General features: G+C 37.7%; 1 protein-coding gene across 1 annotated transcript; it reads right to left on the reverse strand.

Moving 5' to 3' along the window:
- Window positions 1–5830: 5830 nt before the first annotated feature.
- LOC121426358 (insulin-induced gene 2 protein-like) lies at window positions 5831–17435 on the reverse strand. Its single transcript, XM_041622638.1, has 7 exons — window positions 17264–17435; window positions 11147–11537; window positions 9459–9633; window positions 8940–9064; window positions 8288–8454; window positions 7500–7599; window positions 5831–6886 (listed from the first exon to the last, which is right to left on the reverse strand). The coding sequence occupies exons 2-7, from the start codon at window positions 11288–11290 to the stop codon at window positions 6851–6853; spliced, it is 747 nt and encodes a 248-aa protein (XP_041478572.1). The 5' UTR covers window positions 11291–11537; window positions 17264–17435; the 3' UTR covers window positions 5831–6850.
- Between the last annotated feature and the right edge of the window lie 2387 nt (window positions 17436–19822).

Raw genomic sequence — 19822 nt, forward strand, 5'->3', positions numbered from 1 at the left:
AAGAGGAAGAAGAAAAAGGAGGAGGATGAGGAGAATAAGACAAAGAAAGAGAAGAGGAAGAAGAAGACAAAGAAGAAGAAGAGGAAGAAGACAAAGAAGAGGAGGAAGAAGATAATTAAAAGTCTTTATTTAAAGATCTCGACAACTTACAGGGTATTGTCCCATTTTCACTTGTATGAATGTGTTATGCTATTGTCTACATTTGCCTCAATCTTATTGAATAATAGAAGTGTAAATATTAATGCAATAAACTATAAATGATTTTTGTACTGTACACATGGCAGCTTTTTCTTTTGTTTATCATTTCATTATCTCTCCTTCTCACACTTCCATCTCTCTCATCTTCCCCTTCTCCTCCTGATACTCGTACTTTCTTATATAGATCTACTTTCTTGTACTTCTTTCTTATACTCCTACTTTCTTTTACATGTACTTTCTTATACTTCTTTCTTATACTCCTACTTTCTTATACTTCTTTCTTATACTCTTACATTCTTATACTCCTACTTTCTTATACTTCTTTCTTATACTCCTACTTTCTTGTACTACTTTCTTATACTCATACTTTCTTTTACATGTACTTTCTTATACTTCTTTCTTATACTCTTACGTTCTTATACTCCTACTTTCTTATACTCCTACCTTATACTCCTACTTTCTTATACTTCTTTCTTATACTCCTACTTTCTTATACTTCTTTCTTATACTCCTACTTTCTTATACTTCTTTCTTATACTCCTACTTTCTTATACTTCTTTCTTATACTCCTACTTTCTTATACTTCTTTCTTATACTCTTACTTTCTTATACTCCTACTTTCTTATACTCCTACTTTCTTGTATTCCTACTTTCTCATACTTCTCTCCCTCCTTTCTTTTCTTTATCCAGCCCATTCAATAAATTACTGTTTTCCCCTAAAAAATGAAAAAGAAATAATTGGATTACGAGAAAAATAACTTACAACAATAAATACATTTCAATACAATTTAATTCATTAAGATAAAAGATTCCATATGTGACGCAAAGATACATAAATCTGAGTAGAAATCACAATATGTATTGCCATTTATACATAGTTTGGTTGAATCACTCACATAATTGCATTCTGTTGGCATTATACACTTACATTGTGAAACATAAGTAATTTCTGAAATATTTATAACACATACACAGTGAACATGACAAACATAAAAATATGTGTATTAGTGTATCTTCCTAATATGAATGGCAGTTTCTTGGAACTCCCATATCGTGACCATAAAGAAGTCAAACAAACTCATCCCATGTTTTAAATGGTAAAAATATGAATACATTAGAAAATATCTTAAATTTTATACAATTTACTTCTCTTTTGTATCAAATATACCTGTGTAGTGATTTAACCTAATGGAGCTTATGGAAAATTATCCCTCTGACTTTGTACAGGAAAAGGTTGCCGAGTTTCATTGCGGAGCATTATTTCATTGTAACTAAATAAGCCTTCGTCATTCTTATAAAAAAAAATCATTTCCAAACCAGAGTTTCATCAAGGTCACAACTTGAATTCATGGATTGTGTGCATCCTAATTATACTAACCACACTTACCACACTGCAAAAACTCGGGGTTGATTTTACACCAGCCCAGAATCTACATGTACATCTGTCCACACCAGAGAAGTGTTAAACACCAGTTTGGTTTTGGTCTAACACCAGATATGTGTTTATACAACACCAATTACCGGTAGTATTAAAACAGCATCGGTTCGATTCCAAACTGGTATTATTTCAATACTTCTCTGATGTGGACATATATAGATTCCCGGCTGGTGTTAAATCAACACCGGAGTTTTTGCAGTGCATGTTTAGAACTCGGTGAAATTCAAATGAACCAAGTGGAAATGTTTTGAAAGAAACTGGGTGATTTCAAGTCCAGCGTTGGCCTTGGTGTTGGTGTCGAAAAACTGATCCAGATCACATTATCTTGACATCTCAACAACCATTGAGTGACTTTTCGGGACCACCTTCATTTGATGTTATACTCGTGTAAAAATTGACCTAACACCAACACCAAAAGGTCAACACTGAACTTGAAATCACCCACAGTGATCCATCTTACAAAGAGTTGTAGTATAATAAAATGAAACTTAATAGATGATAAGACTTCAAATTATCTAATTGACAGGAAATTTGGATATCTTTGATTCACCTTTTAATAACATCCATCACTAGTCTTTACAAAGACCCCAGAACTGGGGAGCGTTTCATCAACATTTTCGTCTAACAAGTTGTCAGATCTGACATCTTTCCTTGATTCCGATTGGCTGAGAGGCAATTTTACTATGGTAACTATGATAATTGTTAGATAAAACGCCCAACAAATCCTTTCATGAAACGCTTCCCAGGTGGCAAAACCTGAAATGCTTCTTGTCAGCCCTATAAAACCATGGGCACGTCTATGGATTTTCATACCGTATACACAGGTATCTCAAATCATGATAAAAATAAAGTTTATCAGGTGACAGATGTTAGTTCCCTCCAAATGTTCACAGGGATACCCTTGATGACGCACTAAGAGACGTCAAAGTCAAGATGATCCAATTTCTCAGTTGGGGCGACCATGTTTTTTCACTCCCTGAATATTATTGATGAAGCATCACCCTTACTCTAAACATGGCAAGTTCTGATGAACCACTTTTTAATAAATAACTACAAGTGAGGCTGTCAAATTCAAACCTGCATGTATTGGAAACACAAATATCTGTTAAACCTGGGCAAAAATCTGACATAGAAGAGGTAAATAAAACATGATTTGCAATACACGATGCCCTAGAATTCGATTCAACTATGGTGATTATTTGTTTTACCAAAGGTCGACTGTACACATACTCTAATCTACATGGTACAAACACCTCTTCGTCTGATTTGTCATTCCTGCTAACTGAGACAGCCAACAGGTTGGAAAAAATAAAGAATTCCCAGAAATAGGAAAATTCATGAATTCCCTACTTATTACTACATAGTTTGTTTTCAGACATAAGAACACACATGTAAAGATAGCAATTTTCATTCCCCAAAATAAGAATGTTCCTACTTAATCGGAACACTTGGCAGGTATGAGTTATATTAGATACTGGATTAATGGCACATTGTTATCCAGACAAGAAGATTCCCCTTCTTCCAAAGAAATACAAATGAAGCAGCAAACAAAAATTGAGGCAAAATAACAAAGCAGCTATTAACAGAAACGGAAGATAACTGTAAATAGATAAATTAACATGAACAGCTTGGAAGGAAAAATAATAAATATGTTGGAGAGCAAGACATAATCATTCAATTCATTAAACTTAATATAACCTGCAAGGTACATGTATCTGCAAAAAGAACGCAGTTGGATTTAAATAGGATAACCTACATGTAGGCCTGTTGCTAGATGACCAATAGCCTAGCTAAAGCAAAGAAAGAATGTAATAAGATGACGGCAGGTTTTCCGAAACCCTGAACGTCTTTCCTTTTGTAGAACCTTTAATACTGCATCACAAGTACACAGCCATGAGAAAATGCATGAATTCAGCAATACATCCTTAGAAACATTATCAATATTTATAAGACTTTGAGAAACACTATCAAAGCAGCACTGCATTCATGGGGGTGTTTCACAAAGCTTTTCAGTGTCTGATTGATAGTTGTGCTTAGTGCCGACGAGGGCATATTACGAAATGTGCAATCACATCGGTTATAACATGCAGTAAGGCACATCCTCATGATCTGACCAATGGGGTGATGCCTTTTATACCACATGCAACTGGGAATTCAAGTGCAACTCTACGTCACACTTGACTCTATGTCACACTAGACTCTTTGTGGAACATCCCCCAGCATCGGTACAACAACAAAACAGCAAGTCATCATCATAAATATTTGATTAGAGGGTACTGTACTTTGTATACAAAAGTTTATCAGCCCAAGTTGCTAGCATTTCTTCCAGTCGTTAACTATGAGAGATCAAAATATTGGGACGGAGTTTGTTATCTTTCTAAACTCCTTTGTCAATGAGATAACCGTAATCGTCAATGAACTTTGTCTCTGGTTAGAAACATTCTTAAGTGTTTTTTTTTTTCAATAGTTGCCTGATGAGGAGAGATCAAAATATTAGGGTGGAGTTTGTTATCTATGTACAAACTCTTTTGTCAATGAGAGATAATTGTACTGCAATCATCAATGAACTTTGTCTACGTTTAAAAACATTCTAAAGTTTATCAGACCAAGTACGAGCATTTCTTTCTGTAGTTACCTGATGTACATGTAGAGAGATCAAAACATTAGGATGGAGTTTATCTTTCTTAACTCTTTTGTCAATGAGATAATCGTAATCATCAATGAACTTTGTCTCTGGTAAGAAACATTCCAAAGTTATCAGCCCAAGTGCTAGCATTTCTTTCAGTAGTTACCTAATGTAGAGAGATCAAAATACTGGGATGGAGTTTATTATCTTTTTAAACTCTTTTGTCAATGAGATAATCGTAATCATCAATGAACTTTGTCTCTATTTAAATTTTCTTTTTCGCATGCCTTTGTTTACTAACTACGTCTGAATATAAAGAGACAGCACTCGCTGAGACTAATCGGATTTGCGGACGATTTCTTGTCGTAGTATTTCATTTCCCGTGCTATCAAGTGTTTAACTCAAGGCTGATAGGTTTAACATGCTGTGTACAAATGAATTAAAGGCTCAGAAATGGCAAAAAGAAGACTTCTTCCTCATCTCTTTCACTACATCTCTTCAACAGTTAAAAATTCAACACTGTATTGATGTGTGTTGAATTTTCTGAAATTTTTCATTTCTACAATGGAAGTCTTGAATATATAAGATATATATTTATACAATATCAAAGCACACTTTCAGCATAACACACACAATCATAGATGTGTGAGGTCATTTCGCAATGGTATGACAAAATAATTTACTTTCATTTCTTACTATATTAGGGCTTCAAAACTGTAAGTGTACATATCCATACAATGAAATCACATTTCAAGATGGCAAAATATGTAAAAGTAATCTGTTAAGATGTCCAAAACTAACTTTTTAACTACCTTTGAAGGAAAAAACAACAACTTTTGGGTACTCGAAATTTCAATTGTTCACAAACTTGACTCATTCGTACCTTTATACATATTACCCCCTAGAGTGCATTAATGAAAGGTAAATTGTCACCTAGTCTACAACCGATTTGTTACACTTTCCGTTGGTGTCATCCCATATGGTCTAATCCCAGTTCATCTTGATCGATAAGAAGTTCATGAACTACCCAAGTGGTCCACATGCCATTCAGTCCCAGTCAGTAATATACCCATTATTGATTAGATGACCTGGTGGGTGTTTCATAAAGCTGTTCGTAAGGTTACGAACAACTTTACGCATGACTGGAACATATTCTTAGGTCATAACTCAATTACACAGGGATATCATATAGCACAAGAAAGGATCACCAGTTGTGCGTAAAGTCATTCGTATCTTACGAACAGCTTTATGAAACACCCACCAGGGCCATTGCATAATAGTTACCATGTTAACTTTGCCATCCAACAGTAAATACCATGGTAACAATGCGAAGCAGCCAATCAGAATCATGGATTTCAAGGAAGTTACTATTGGATGACAACATTACCATAATAGTAACCTTTATGCCATGGGGTCACGGTTATGAATCAAAGTTTCGATTTGACAAAGAAGATCATAATGAAAAGACAAAGTAGATATTAGACCATCTCGGAATTAGACTGAATGAGAGTTGGACGAAGGGGGTATCAAACTATCTAAGATGTAGGCGAACTGTTTTTAAGACCAAGTTACAATAAACTTGAAATGGTGTGAGTAAACATCCTTATGGACAAATTCAAAGTATGGGTGGATCTAAATTTGGAAGACCCTAGAGTAAGTAATCATCTGAACAGCAATGGCTTCAGGTCCATTAAGTTTGGAGGAGGTTAGCCACAATCAAACTTGGATATGGAGTCACCTTTGTGTCCTCTTACAGGTAAAGATATTGATTGTAGATGTCCACTGCTATGGCAGGCAAAGCTTGCAGGTACTGTTTTCATAACACTGTAAATCTCAATCATGGCACATCTTGGGTAGAAATACAGCTCTAAGTACAAAACGTCCATGTTCTCCTACACGGTGAAGCGAATAGAGAGCTTTAGCAATCAAGAAGCATGCTTATATCTAATGATAAAAAAATAATAATGGTCAGTTTTTTTATCGAGCATAACAAATATGTCTCTACTCCCTGTCCTATTAAAGCAAAGAATCATTGCTCAGGAAATACAATGTCCATTCTGGATGCAGGAAGCAGTCTAAGTAGCCAATGGGCAATCAGTTCCCTTGAATAATCATGCCTTGATAGACATTACAGCATATGTCTGCATCAAAAGCTCTTAAATACTGCATTAATAGGTCGCATCTCAGTCCTGCTGTCCTGCAACGATTGCTCCGTAAGAAATGACTAAGCAGAAGGCACCAATGCAGCTCCATGGATGTCTTTCGGCAGTATTCATGCAGCTATTACAGATGTCGCAGAGCTATTCAGATGTCATTTACCAGGCAAGGCTCATCTGAAGTGTTCCAACTTCAATGCAACATGCAGCATGTAAATTATGTCCTCAAGATAGCAAATCTCATCATGATAAATACAAGCCGACATGCTCTTGCTCCAGTCTTTATATGCCATCAGCTTCTGAAGCCATCTTGCTGTGCTTTCGGCGACATCTAGCCTCTTCGCTTGCGTGTGTAAGTTCAGCTGCAGTTGTAAGTTCTTCGTCTCAAGAATAAACTCATTATAGAAGTCTCTTTCTTCCACTCTGAAGAATTCAACTCATGTGTTCCTTTGCAAACTGACGGTCAACCTGAAAGGAAGAATAGACATGAACCCGTTCAGAATTGATATTCAAATACTGCTTTTTCTGCAACACATGATCTAGTCATACTGTTGTTGACAAAGTGCATTGTTTAAACTCTTTCATGGCACTGAGCTCCAAGGCAAGAAGATATCGATTTCCATTTACCAAATCAACCAAGGGACCTTTTGCCTCAGAAATTAATATTATGCTAGTATACCATGACAAAACTGATTTTGATTGGCTGCTGAGATCTGTATGTTACGCACGAGTTTACCACAACTGGAAGATGTAATTAGGTACTAATTCAGCTACATGGAGTATGTCATTTAGCATAAGAATATATCACCAGTCGTGTGTATACTGTGTGTAACTTATGAACAGCTTTATGAGATAAGCCAAGAACATAAGTGGGAACCTATCCTGTCTCCCCCCCCCCACTCCTGGAACCCCATGACACACCATCAGTCTGCACTCATCAATGCAAGCTGTCTGCCTATATTGCCTATTGTTAAATCTCCTGAGAACAACACAGAGGCCAAGAACATTCCCTCAAGCATTCCTGAGAAAATCCCCCCCCCCCCCCCCGGAAGTCCATGATACGGCATCAGTCTGCACTCACCAATGCTAGCTGTCTGCCTATATTGCCTATTGTTACACCTCCTGAGAAGAACACACATGGAAGCCAAGATCGCACGTAAAGGAAGTCGGGTTCAGTGTACCTGCAACATAAAGATCAAGTTTAAGAGTTTTAAGCACAAAGCTTTTACCCAGATAAAAAAAATTGAGTTATTTCTTGTCGTTACTAACATATATTTCTCATGTACTTTTTACAGCGCAAAAAGAATGTTGGAATTGAATTGTAGTAATCCAACTGTACTTCAGTTTGTGCAATAATTATAAAACTTTGTTTTTAATGTAATTTGTCATTGTGAGGAAAGCCCGATTATAAATAATCCTCTAGAAAGAGAAGGATAACTACCGGGGTACATGTAAGAAGCATGATTACTAAATCCACTCATCTAAAAAAAAATTATCCTTAAAACACAGTGAATCCAAGAATATTGTTCAGCAAATCATGAAAATATATCAAAGCATCAATCAAGTCAATCCTAGATCATTTACATGTAGATCACACTTTTATGAAGTGCCACTGCCTTTTGTAAACTCTTTCAAAAAATACAGATTATTTCAATTCTGCAATGACTTACAAAAAGTGTCCTAAATATAAAATTGCAATACTATTAGATATAGAACGTGTGAATTTTGTTGACATAATGTTTCATATTCAAAGAGGAAGATTAAACCTAGTATTCCATAGAAGTGTGAACTAAACTTTTCATAAATCTGGAGTTAAATTGTATTAACTACAAAGACATGAGAACACAACTCAATGTGAACACTCCTTACCTGTACACTCCCTTATAGACAAGGAGCTGTGTGATGAGAGTGGCTAAGAAGGCAATGGTGAGGGCAAGACCGAACCCACTCCTTGATCGGTCAAAGAGCCACCATAGACCAAGGGACATTGCAGCCAATGTCAGAGAAAATTGGAGATTGTTGGCAAATTCAATTTTCTGTGTTGGCAGAGAGTCAAGGAGATCTAAAATAGGAAGTATTTATTTTTCAACACATCAACAGATATGAATATATAATTGATTTCCTTGGTAGCCCATTAGGGGAAGAGGGGGTAATACATACCTAGTGATCAAGGTTTCTTTGTAAGGAATCAAGGTATTTCTAACTACATATACATGTAGTCTGTAATACAAACTACAACACTTGAAATCAAGTTCACACACATTTGATGCTGCTGTGTCTCCACACTTTAAGGTTATCAGAGACTTCAGTCTCTTCTTTTGGAAATATCATGAATCCAATGCTGAATGTGGCACAATTGACCTATGCTCGATTTCTGACAATGACTGATCAAATTCAAACATTCTTTTTCAACCCTATCCCAAGCCCAAAATCCGACTTTCCTTCATGATTATCTGCAGAATATTATTGTGTCATCCATTCTTTTGAAAATTATTTTGTACTACATGTTTTTCAAGGATACAGCACAAGCATGGTTAATTCCTACGAAGACGGCAAGACATCGCATGACATGGGACCACTCTCTCTTGTAGTATGGCGTCTCTCCAAGCTTATCATCTATGCATGGGTAGAGGAGGCCGACCAGAACTGTTCAAAGACAAAATGGATTGAGAATCGTATAATTTGTTGAATCACCAACTCAAAGATGTGGATCTCAAGTTTTGATATGGAGAAATGTTCCTGAAATTATATGATGAATAATAAAATGCACAATTGCTGAAAAATCAGCAAAATAAGTATGTCATCCCTGCCATTTAGTGATGGGTCTTTTTCCTAGCACTGTCCCAAATGTGCTTATCTATGTTTGTGATCTTTGGTGTATTGGCTATTCAGCTTAGATTTGACTATTTCTTAGGGTCATATTGCTTACAGACCAATAAACCTGCTAGATATTAACATATGGTGAACATTAACCTTTATTTTAAATACATTCTAATAAAATATTGCTTTCTGAGATTACATGATCTTAGCTTTAACTCACCAGCAGCAGAGCCACAGAAAGGTGCAACCCACCAGGCCGAGGAGGAAATACTGTCCAGAGTCTCAGGGGGGAACAATGTGACATTATTCTGGACTTGAAGTAGATTAAGTACAAGAGCCATCACAATGCCAATAAGGAAGAGAACAACACCGCGTCTGCACAAGGATCGACATAGCTGTAAATAATCAAACAAAGCAAACTAAAGTAAAGTTGTTGCACAGAATTGCGTGCAAAGGGCAAGCCTGGCAAGGGGATTCGTTGATTCAGTACATACTGTATGAAAGGTAAACGTACCAGAAGAATTAAAACTATTGTGCAATAATTAATCACTCTGACAAAAAAAATCAAAGTGCTAATTTTCTGAACTAGATAACAGTAATAATAATAATTACATTTATTTAGCACTTTATACATCGGTTTCTAAGTGCTTTAACCCTATCTAGGCGGGGTATTTTGGGAGTTCATATGGCCGGGGGGGGGGGGGGGGCCTCCCAGGCCCCCCTTAAGATCTCGGCCGTCGACCGCGCAATCGCGCCGAAAATTGGCACGCAGGTTGCCTGGGACATAATCTACAAGACTGTATGGTGATTTATTTCATGCGAATTGCTATTAAGTGATTATGCTAATTTATGCGTAATTAGTGTGCGAAATCATACTTTTTCCTCTAACTCCCTAAATTAAGCTAAAAATGTACTGATTTTTGGGATAGAAACTCTCTGTGGTGTTCTTAGCAAGTGTATGGGAAAAAAATTGCGATATCAAATCATTTCTTATGTATTTTATATTGTTCTTTGCAATTTCTTATGTATTTCTTTGTTTTTTTTACCCTTTGTTTTTCACTGTTTTTTCAATGAAATTCGTTGAGGACTCTTCTGTGATCTTAAAAACCATAAAATAAATACATTTAGACCAGCAAAACAAAAAATAATCATGCATTTATGAATTTTGGTTGAAAACACAATTTGCATTGACTTTGTACACAAAATCACGTTTTTGAGCAATTTTTGGTCTGACAAGAACTTACATAATATTGCGTAATTTCGGAACCACGTACCCGGGTGACACAAAATTTGTCTCAAAGTTGCGCAAGACTTGAAAGTAAAAAGTCAGCGAGCGGCGCGATCAAAAAAATTTCGCGCGGCAAAAATATCTCGCGATTCGTTGAGGGGGGGGGGCCCTCGGGGCCTAGATAGAGTTAAATGTACACTAATTATTATTACCCCGGTCATTGGATCCATCACTGTTCCACACATGAAGTGCACCATCTCTACTCCCTGGGGAGTATCCTGGCCATGCAACCATTTATCAGTGCACACATGCCAATCTGAGCACATTGACTTTCACATCATACAGTACTAGGTACTCATTTAACACCTGGGTGGAGAATGACAAACGTGAATGAGTGCCTTGCCAAAGGACATTAGCACCGGGTGGGATCCATTCCCTTAACCCTTGGTTTCAGAGTCAAGTGACTGAACCGCTACAACACCTCCACAAATCTAGCTTTCGCATAAGTGCATCCCTAATAATTCAGAGAAAATGTGAAAATCTAACTGGATAGCTTTTTTTAAAATATAAAATCAGGTTTAACTAAGAATCCATACACCGATAACTTGTTATAGATACTACTTGTATTGTAATTGTACTGATATGATATTGTCTTAAATGCGATTAATTGGATAACCTACCTTTACTTTCTGTCTGTCCAGAAGAATGGCCATGGTATGGCCAAAGGAATGGGTGCTCAAGCTCTCCTTTGGTTGTTGACCACCTGGTATGGATGCCTGACCGCTGGGATTCTGCGGAGAGGACACTGGCCCCTGAGAAGCCATGTTTATTGTCTGACTTTGGCTTATTCTGCAGACCACCTTTTCTATGATGGAGTGTAACAGTTTCAGCGCGTTGGGCAAGCAGGATGTGTAGTGGTGAATGGAGCTCACTATTGCAGCATATGTGTTGCCTCGGTACAGGTCCTAGAATATGTAGCTGGCTACTGAAGGCAGGAAGATGGATCATGTGACATTTCAGCAGGAAAACATGAAGGTTCAGATTAGGAGGTTCAAGTTGGGTTCTGTAGGCCTACATGGAAAACAAAGCAGAGAGAATTGAAATGTTATTAATGTAACAGATGTCATCATTATGCATTGGTTATTGCATGCACCACATGATATACTTGGTTTCAATGTGATTGTACTCTAATATCCTCCTGTCAAAAGAACAAATGTTTTATGTAAGCTACATGTACATACATGCACATTGCAAGAGTGTGTATAGACTAATGTGAGATGTACATGTACATACAGTATCAACGAGTTAATCTTTTGATATTGAGCAAAAAAATTATCTTTGTAATTGTCATGTCCATTTATTTGTATAGCTTGATTAAATGTCATATTGCACACAATGCAAAATTCATCATGCAGATTATCAACAGTACACATTGGATCAATAATTCAATATGAATATCGTCATCAATACAGTGTACTGCTACAATGTATGTGTTTCCACATGGGAATCTTCTACTGTATAATGTCAAGTTGTTTATGACAGAAGAAAAATTAAATAAAGTGAAAGAAACATACTAATTAATAACTGTTATCTTACATAAATTAAATAATATATGCTGATTGGTATAAATAGCATCATGTGACCAAACATATTCTATTTTGTGATGTTGAAAATGAAACGCCAAATGAAGAAAAATTGCCAATTCTGTGACGTCAATGATGGAATAGTGCACAACATGAATTCCATCATTAACCGTTACGTCACAGATCACTGACACAGATCACGCAATCCCTCGGGCGCAGGCACAAATGCGCGTTTCCCTGAGCGTGTAGCTTCAGGAAAAGTAGGTCAGCGCAGCACATCTATATTTGATTAAAAAAAGATGAACTACGTGTACAAAAACTTCAAAGATCACCAGTCGTTCTTAAAGTCGCTCTTACAATGTAACTTACGAAGAGCTTTATGAAACGGGCACCAGGCCTTTATTTCAAAAGTATAGAGATTATTCATCCTCTGTTGTACTGGCATAGTTACTATTTGCCAGTCCAACCTCAGACAAATAATTTCTATGCCAATTACTCAACGCCTGGTATATTTGTATACTAACTGAGGATAAAGTTTTCACTTTTGTGACATGACAAGCTAACAGCAATCTGTATCGTTATATTTTAACATCAGAAAATCATGCAAGACAGTTCAGTAAATCTTTGAAAGTCCTCAACACTTTCTACAAATTTTCAACCAACCATTTAGTGGTCAAACATTTTTCTAACTTTTCTGCTTTTAGCAAAAAAGAACTTGACATGAGAGAGAATTTCCCCTTTCAATTACAGACTTTCTGTGACCTTTCCAAACTCATAGCACTCCTGAAAATGAGTCAGAAACTGTGATCTATTAAAAGATTCAGATTAAGTTTTGTTGCTCTTGTTGTTATTGGGAGAGGTTTAAAATGCAATTTCAAATCAACATCACTAGTAGACCTACACGGACACTTTCATGTGCATGTAAATTGATGGTTGAAAGTAATGGTACATTAAGTACCGGAAGTAAATATCAGAATCCATGTAGATCATTGTAACCTTCATTGTGTAATGAATACTCCAATACATGCACATGTACATTGTACATATGTAAAATGCACAATTATCATCTTTATTCAATAATCTTTCTTCCTTTCTTTCTCCTCTTTAATTTTTTACGCACTGTCCCTATGCCCCCCCCCCTCACCCTTGCTATAGTTCAGTAATAAAGGGTTTACATGTTATAGTGACCTGCATCTTGAGCTCACTCTACACCCGTAACCCTTGCTATAGTGCAATATCAAAGGTTTACATGTAAGTGACCTGCATCTAGCTAGAGCTCACTCTACATGACATTCACCTTATGATGCAGGAAAACGTGACCAGTGCGATTGTCCAGCTTTGTCCACTTGACTAAGCATCTTTCAAACTCCTATTCCTAGTGAGGTCAGGGCAATTGAAATTGACCAGTGACCTACATCACACTGTAAAAGCCTGCATCCTTTTTGTACAGAGATTACATGTAGCCTCCACTCTACTTTATTGTACAGTAGTGTGCAGTGAGACTTGATACTAAACATGCCCTTGTAAGTACTGTACTACGTGTACAAAAAAGTCAAGTCCTACACATCAATGCTGTGCTGCTCATGGAGTTCAAGGATACTTTTATGAAACAAGTATAAATGGAAATCACACTAGTACATTATTTTCATGGTAATGTTCACTTGTTGGGTGAGAGCAGTACAGAATGAGGAATTTGCCAATTACACTACACAAAGCAAGCATGTTTGCACTGTATGAATTGAGCAAAGTCTTCTGCATTTTTGAAACAATAACACTGTGCAAAATCTTTTTTTTTATTATATAAAAAGGAGACACGACGTGAACGAACTGATTTTTTTTATTCATTTCTAAAAAGTATTGTTTTATGCAGCACATATATAATGTTCAAGTATCATCATCACCATCACAAATTGAGGGAGTAGGGGGTCAAGAAGACAAGAACCTTACATAGAAATGATGGAATTTGCCATTGAGTGCAAATACTAATGATAAAATCAATAAATAGTATGTACATATATTGTAGACCTTATTGATAATAAAATGCAAGATTGATATTTGATACAAAAATATTGCTTGAGATTGATTGCTTGCAAACCACTAAAACATGTACATGCTGGACAAATTGACAACTGAAAGAAAAAAAGTTCACAGGATTTACGCTTTGTGAATTTAACAAAGAATCTGGTTGAATCCATAACAGGAAATTTTACGTTTGAAAGGCCCATGTCTGCACACTTAATTTTCACTAAAAACACTTAGCCAATAAACAGCATTTTTGCAGTTCTTGATATTCTCAAAATTCATGCATTAGTATAAATTTCAAATATAATTTAATATTTGTGGAACTGTCTGACATTACTTGCAATCATTTATGAAAGTTGTACTGAACAATTCCCGGATAGCTGTCTTGTCTAGACATAACATGTATCACAACTGGCGATACATTTGAAGAGTAAAAATTATTTGCTCATGTCGGCTAATCCCATACGGTACTGTCTATCTTGGATTACCAAATTGATTTTTCTCTCCAAACACCTCGAGGCTGCTCTTCATTTGATCTAGAAATAATTGTTGATCAATCGAGACTCACTCTCACTTTATCTAGAGACGCATGGGGACATGCAAATGAGCTACATGTAGTAAATGATTTTTACTCCCTACACGTAGCGACTCTGGATTAATTAAATAATGTAGAACGTACTTGCATACATACATAAAGGGGGTCTGACATCCGGTCACTTAGCCAGGTACACCCTATTAAAACTCTTGCTCTGGAATTTCTCAAAATTCAGCAAAAGATTTTTTTTTCTTCAAAACGGCACTTCATACGAAGCTATATCGATGTGGGTTCAAGGGTCAAGGTATTGCAGTGTTTACAATATGGATACATGACATTGGTCTGGTAAGAAACCTCTCATTTTTCTTCTTTTTTTGGTGGGGGAACTATCATACCGTTCACAATGTCCTGGACTCAGCGGCTGGAGAGGGAGATGTCAGGATTCTGTGTCACAATAGACTTTCATCTATATAATTGAAAGTGCATAACTAAATTGCCTTGCGACCCCATTGAATTCTAGGGCCTAGCCCTACCCCATTTCGGAGAGTACCGGTACGGTACTGTACCCGCTGCCTAATTACAGGGACGAGTTCTGGCTCCCGGCTTAGGTTAGACGAGCCAGGCGGCTTCTTGAGAGTAAAAATCATTTACTAACATAGGCTTACTCTCAATGAAGCCAGGTCTTCTTTCTCATTGACCCACACGATGGAAGCCAACCTGAAACTTTCACCCCCGAGATTTCTACTGTCCTTCTAAAAGATCTAGGCCTAGCCCTAAATCATGTACATGTAGGCTCTACATGAATGAGATAAAACTTCATTTCCGACATTTAGATCTAAGCGCTCTCGTTGTTATTTTTTAACAAGAATTCATAAAAAGAAATGAGAAAAATATTGTGAAAAGACGGAAGAGACTTGCCCGATGTTAATGCCGCCATCTTGTTTCTTATTGTTCTTCGCCAACGTTACAGACGCGTGCTCTTAGTTAATGATTTTTTATCTCAAGAACTGAAGAAGCCGCCTGGCTAGGCTAGATCTTAGTTACTGCGGCAGCCCGAACACGTAAGACGTCTCGAGGTCCCCAGGGCAAGGTTAGATCTAACCCAGGCCAGGGAGCCCAGGACCTTACGTGTAAAGGCATACTCACCTGACAAGCGTGAAGTATGGTCAAAATAATTCTCCAAATAAATAGTTAAAACAGAAATCAAGCACTTAGCCTAAGACAGCCCCCGGGGGGGGGGGGACTCAACCAAAAAAATGGTGGGGGTGTGCCGCGGGCAAGACAAAAAACGGGAGCCTCGGAGCGGGCTAATTGTAAAAAGGAGGGTCCTCGGAACGGGCTTCGGAACTACAAATGTTTGTGAAAACGGGGGTCCTTGGAACGAGTCGCCTGCATGTGAGTGCGCATATGCATCCCCATGGAACGGGCATACGTGCATACAGCTAGCCCGGCGGCACGGGCGCCGGGTGCGCTAGCACAGAGGCAATGGTCGGACCTCGCTCAGCGGCCGCCTTTCACCAAAATTTTGGCTCATTGTAACAGATCAATGCGACCGGAACAGCGTAAAGGAAAATATGGAAGCTTTGGAGCGGATTTCTTTCTTCGCTTTTCATGATAAGAAGAAAATGCTATGCCTTGGAGCGGCTTTCTCTGTTCTTTTTCTCAAGACAAAAATGCTATGCCTTGGAACGGAAATTTGAGTGTGAAAATGGGGGTCCCCTCCGCGGCACTTACCCACTATGCATTATATACTGAGTGCCCCCCCCCCCGGGAGACAGCCTAAGCGGCAGCCTACTAGTACCACGTCCACGATCATATGGATGAAGGTCTAACGAGTGGCAGTTTCCTGACATCTGGGCACAAACTAGAAGTTGGAACCTCAAAAAAACGAAAAGTTCTCTCCTTCTACGCGGGCGGGAGTTCCCTGGGCCGGGTTAGGTTCAAAACAAAATTCAACACAAACATGCCACAAAGAAAACCCAAGTCCCTACGGCTACGTTAACCAAGCTAACGTTAGCATTGCCAGGCATTGTCATCGAGCAATCAATTGACACACGTCACATTCAATGATTCATGTTGTTGCTGCATTAGTTTTAGTTTTATTAACAGAGGTGCACGGCCAATATGGGAGACTCTCTCCAATAAATAGGGGAGACAATCTCCCACATTGGAGACTTGCTTTGCAAAAGGACAAAAGAAACAACACCAACAAAAGCATGATTTTTTCCACCCAAAATTTTGTCTCACTGAGGTCAGAAGCCCATTTGTTCTGTGTGTGATTAAACAAAAATCCTTATCAAAAAAGTAGACGTGAATTTTTTAAAGTAGACGGTGAAAAGGGGTAATTTTTCATGAGGAATCTGCTTATTACATTTTTATTTGCCGCCAAGGTAATCCTTTTGCCGCAAATGTAAACAAAGGAAATTGGTCTCCAAAACTGGAGACTGTCTCTGAAATTGGATACCCAAATTCTTCACAAAAGTCTCTGATATATTTATAGGAGATAATCTCCCACATTGGAGACAGTCTCCAATATTGGCCGTGCGCCTCTACTGATTAACGTTGACGTTGTTGTTCATTTTGCCTGAAAGTGAAACTAACTTTTACAGCTAAATTAAACTTATTTTCTATTACACTGAATTTGAAAATACACTCACCTTATTAGCCTGCTACTCAAGACTTGAAGGAGACAGTCAATGATTGAGTATTTTGTCTGTTTTGCTTCGAAATCTGGTGATAAAGTGTGGGTCGGTTCACTCATGCACACTCAGTCCGTTTACGTTGTCGGCTCATCTCAGCTGTTGTGGTCCGATCGCGCGATCATTATTATTATTATGGTAATGTATGCAAAAAGGTGAACCAATAAAGAGCCAGTATCAGTCGACTGACCGAGAAGAGATAGTCTAGAATTCAGAGTGTATTTGGAAAGTGAACAAAAATACAGGAAATCGGACGCCTTAAAAGCTAGAGCAAGAATCGAAGTGGAATATAAAATATTTTTTTCATGAAAAGAACTATCCGCAATCAATGTCAAGATTGTGTTCTTAGGAATCCAAACATGCAAATACTGAACATTTATATTAATTTTAACATCTGGCATGTAATCATACACTAATAAGACAAACACACCCACTTACGTTTTTATGCATAATTCATGAGGTCTTCTCACACCACTTCATTCTGACCTCGCTCTACTTCTATGCACATGTCGTTTTATTGACAAAATTTTCTTCCCTTCGACCGGGGCCTTTGATCAGCTAGGTTTTTCTGCAATGGTCAACATGTAGGTCGACAGCGGGGTCGATAGGCCGACCGAGTTGTACAATTCACCTCTCAGAGAATCAGAGTACAAACTATAATAAAATATATAGAAATATACACAACGAAAACAAAATTACATTACCGGAATATCACTGCTACATTGATTATAATGATGATAATGATACCGGTATATTGATAATAATACAGATGGGGCCTATATTGTCAATATATATAATACATCTATGATCTTTATGGGTGAAAGTGAATTCAAAATTGGAATTGTGATGATTATGACAGCGGTATGAGGTATGATGACGCTGTCAGTGCATGTGGGCCCGATGAAAGGGCGGAGAAGGGCGATCCGAACAACTGAGCATTTTTATTGCCCAATAATTAACCAAAACTGTTAACGAACTAATTCTCGCAGAAGGGTGATCAGTTAGTTGTTCCCTTTCACAGTGCATGCAATATTGGAATGGAGGATAGTAAAATCATAGCGACAAACATGAAAAAAGATCGACATTAATGCCCCCCGAAAATTCAACCACACCAAAATTTGAAGGCCTACATGTATTTAGCGCTACCCGAGGCCCCCCCCCCCCACACACACACATTGGCCTATAGTGTCGATCGACTCCCCTAAGGCATGTATTCGTGTTTGATACTGAGTTGATTTTGTTTCTTTTTATGTTTGGTATACAAATTCATAATTTCTATAACGTTGAGGGCAGCAGCAGTGTTGAGGTTGTCAGAGCTGAAGTCAAAGCTGAGGTCGGAAGCTTTAAAGCTAATGAGCTATATCAAAATATAATACTTTTTCTTCAGGGATGGTGTTGGTATGCCTACTACAATTGCGATTCATCAGACCTCACCTGACATATATCAATCAATCCTCTTCGTCGCCTCATTATCATCATCATTCATCATCATCACTATCACCATCATGATCATCATCACCATCATCATCATCACTATCATCATCATCACCATCATCATCACCATCATCATCAAAGTCACCCTTATCCTCAACTGCGTAGCCAGGATTTAATTTTGGTGGGGGCGGTAAGTGCACGCGAAGCTTGCCAACCTTGGTGCCAACCAACCAGCAACCAACATTTAGTGCGCGAAGCGCGCTCCCTATTTGGGGAGGGTGCATGCTTGGAGGGCGAAGTTTATCAAATTCAAATCAAAAGAAGGCGTTTCTTGCATCTCTAGTACCCTTATCAACTCGAATACTGACTTGCTCTGATTAAAAAAAAGTTTTCTAAATAAATTATGAGCGCCCGAAAAATGGGAAAAAATGATTGAAGAATTTGAAATAATTCTTAAAACGTTTTATAAAAATAGAAAACAGAAATGATAGGCCTACAATTATGCCTACCTTGGTCACATCAGATTTGATTTATGTAAAAAGTTTAAATTTCGTAAAACTCAAGTCGCAAAACAGAGTAGAAGACCGATATATAAAGAAAGGAAATAGGCCCTATTCCTTCCCGCCAATGGCATTGAAGCTGTGAAGTTTACAAATTTCTCTGAAACTTTAACCTGTTCTTATTTTTATATTCCTTAGAGAAGAAAAACGAGCTCAAAATGTGAAAGGGGTATAATGCAAGCTAGAAAAGGGACTTTTCCTTTCCCATGCTCGCGAAGTACGGAATCCTTTGTGATTTAGTTTGGAAGAAAAAACACTTCGCTCATATTAAGCGCTTTCTTTTGTTTAAGAAACTTCAGTGATAATCAAAATGTCAAAGCAATGGCGCAAAACAAGACAGGATGTTCATCGATATAGAATAAAATAATATTGTACATACTTTTTCATATAGCACGGCACAAATTTAATGCCTCCCCCCTTTGAGCAGAAACTTCATAAAGAATTACTTGCTGAAAAGAGGAAGAAACTAGCATTTGGGGATTCGGGGAGTGATGGTAATGTTTACCCGCTCCGAACAAAATAG

This window comes from Lytechinus variegatus, chromosome 13 (assembly GCF_018143015.1).
Source record: "Lytechinus variegatus isolate NC3 chromosome 13, Lvar_3.0, whole genome shotgun sequence".
In the NCBI taxonomy this organism is placed as follows: Eukaryota; Metazoa; Echinodermata; class Echinoidea; order Temnopleuroida; family Toxopneustidae; genus Lytechinus; species Lytechinus variegatus.

Bases quoted from the DNA above. Each gene is read 5' to 3' on its own strand.
- LOC121426358 (XM_041622638.1), bottom strand. From the start codon at position 11,290: ATGGCTTCTCAGGGGCCAGTGTCCTCTCCGCAGAATCCCAGCGGTCAG. The intron at 9,634-11,146 runs GTAGGTTATCCA...GATTATTTACAG, and splicing joins TGGACAGACAGAAAGTAAAG to CTATGTCGATCCTTGTGCAG. The intron at 6,887-7,499 runs GTGAGTGCAGAC...TCTTCCTTTCAG, and splicing joins TAGGCAGACAGCTAGCATTG to GTTGACCGTCAGTTTGCAAA.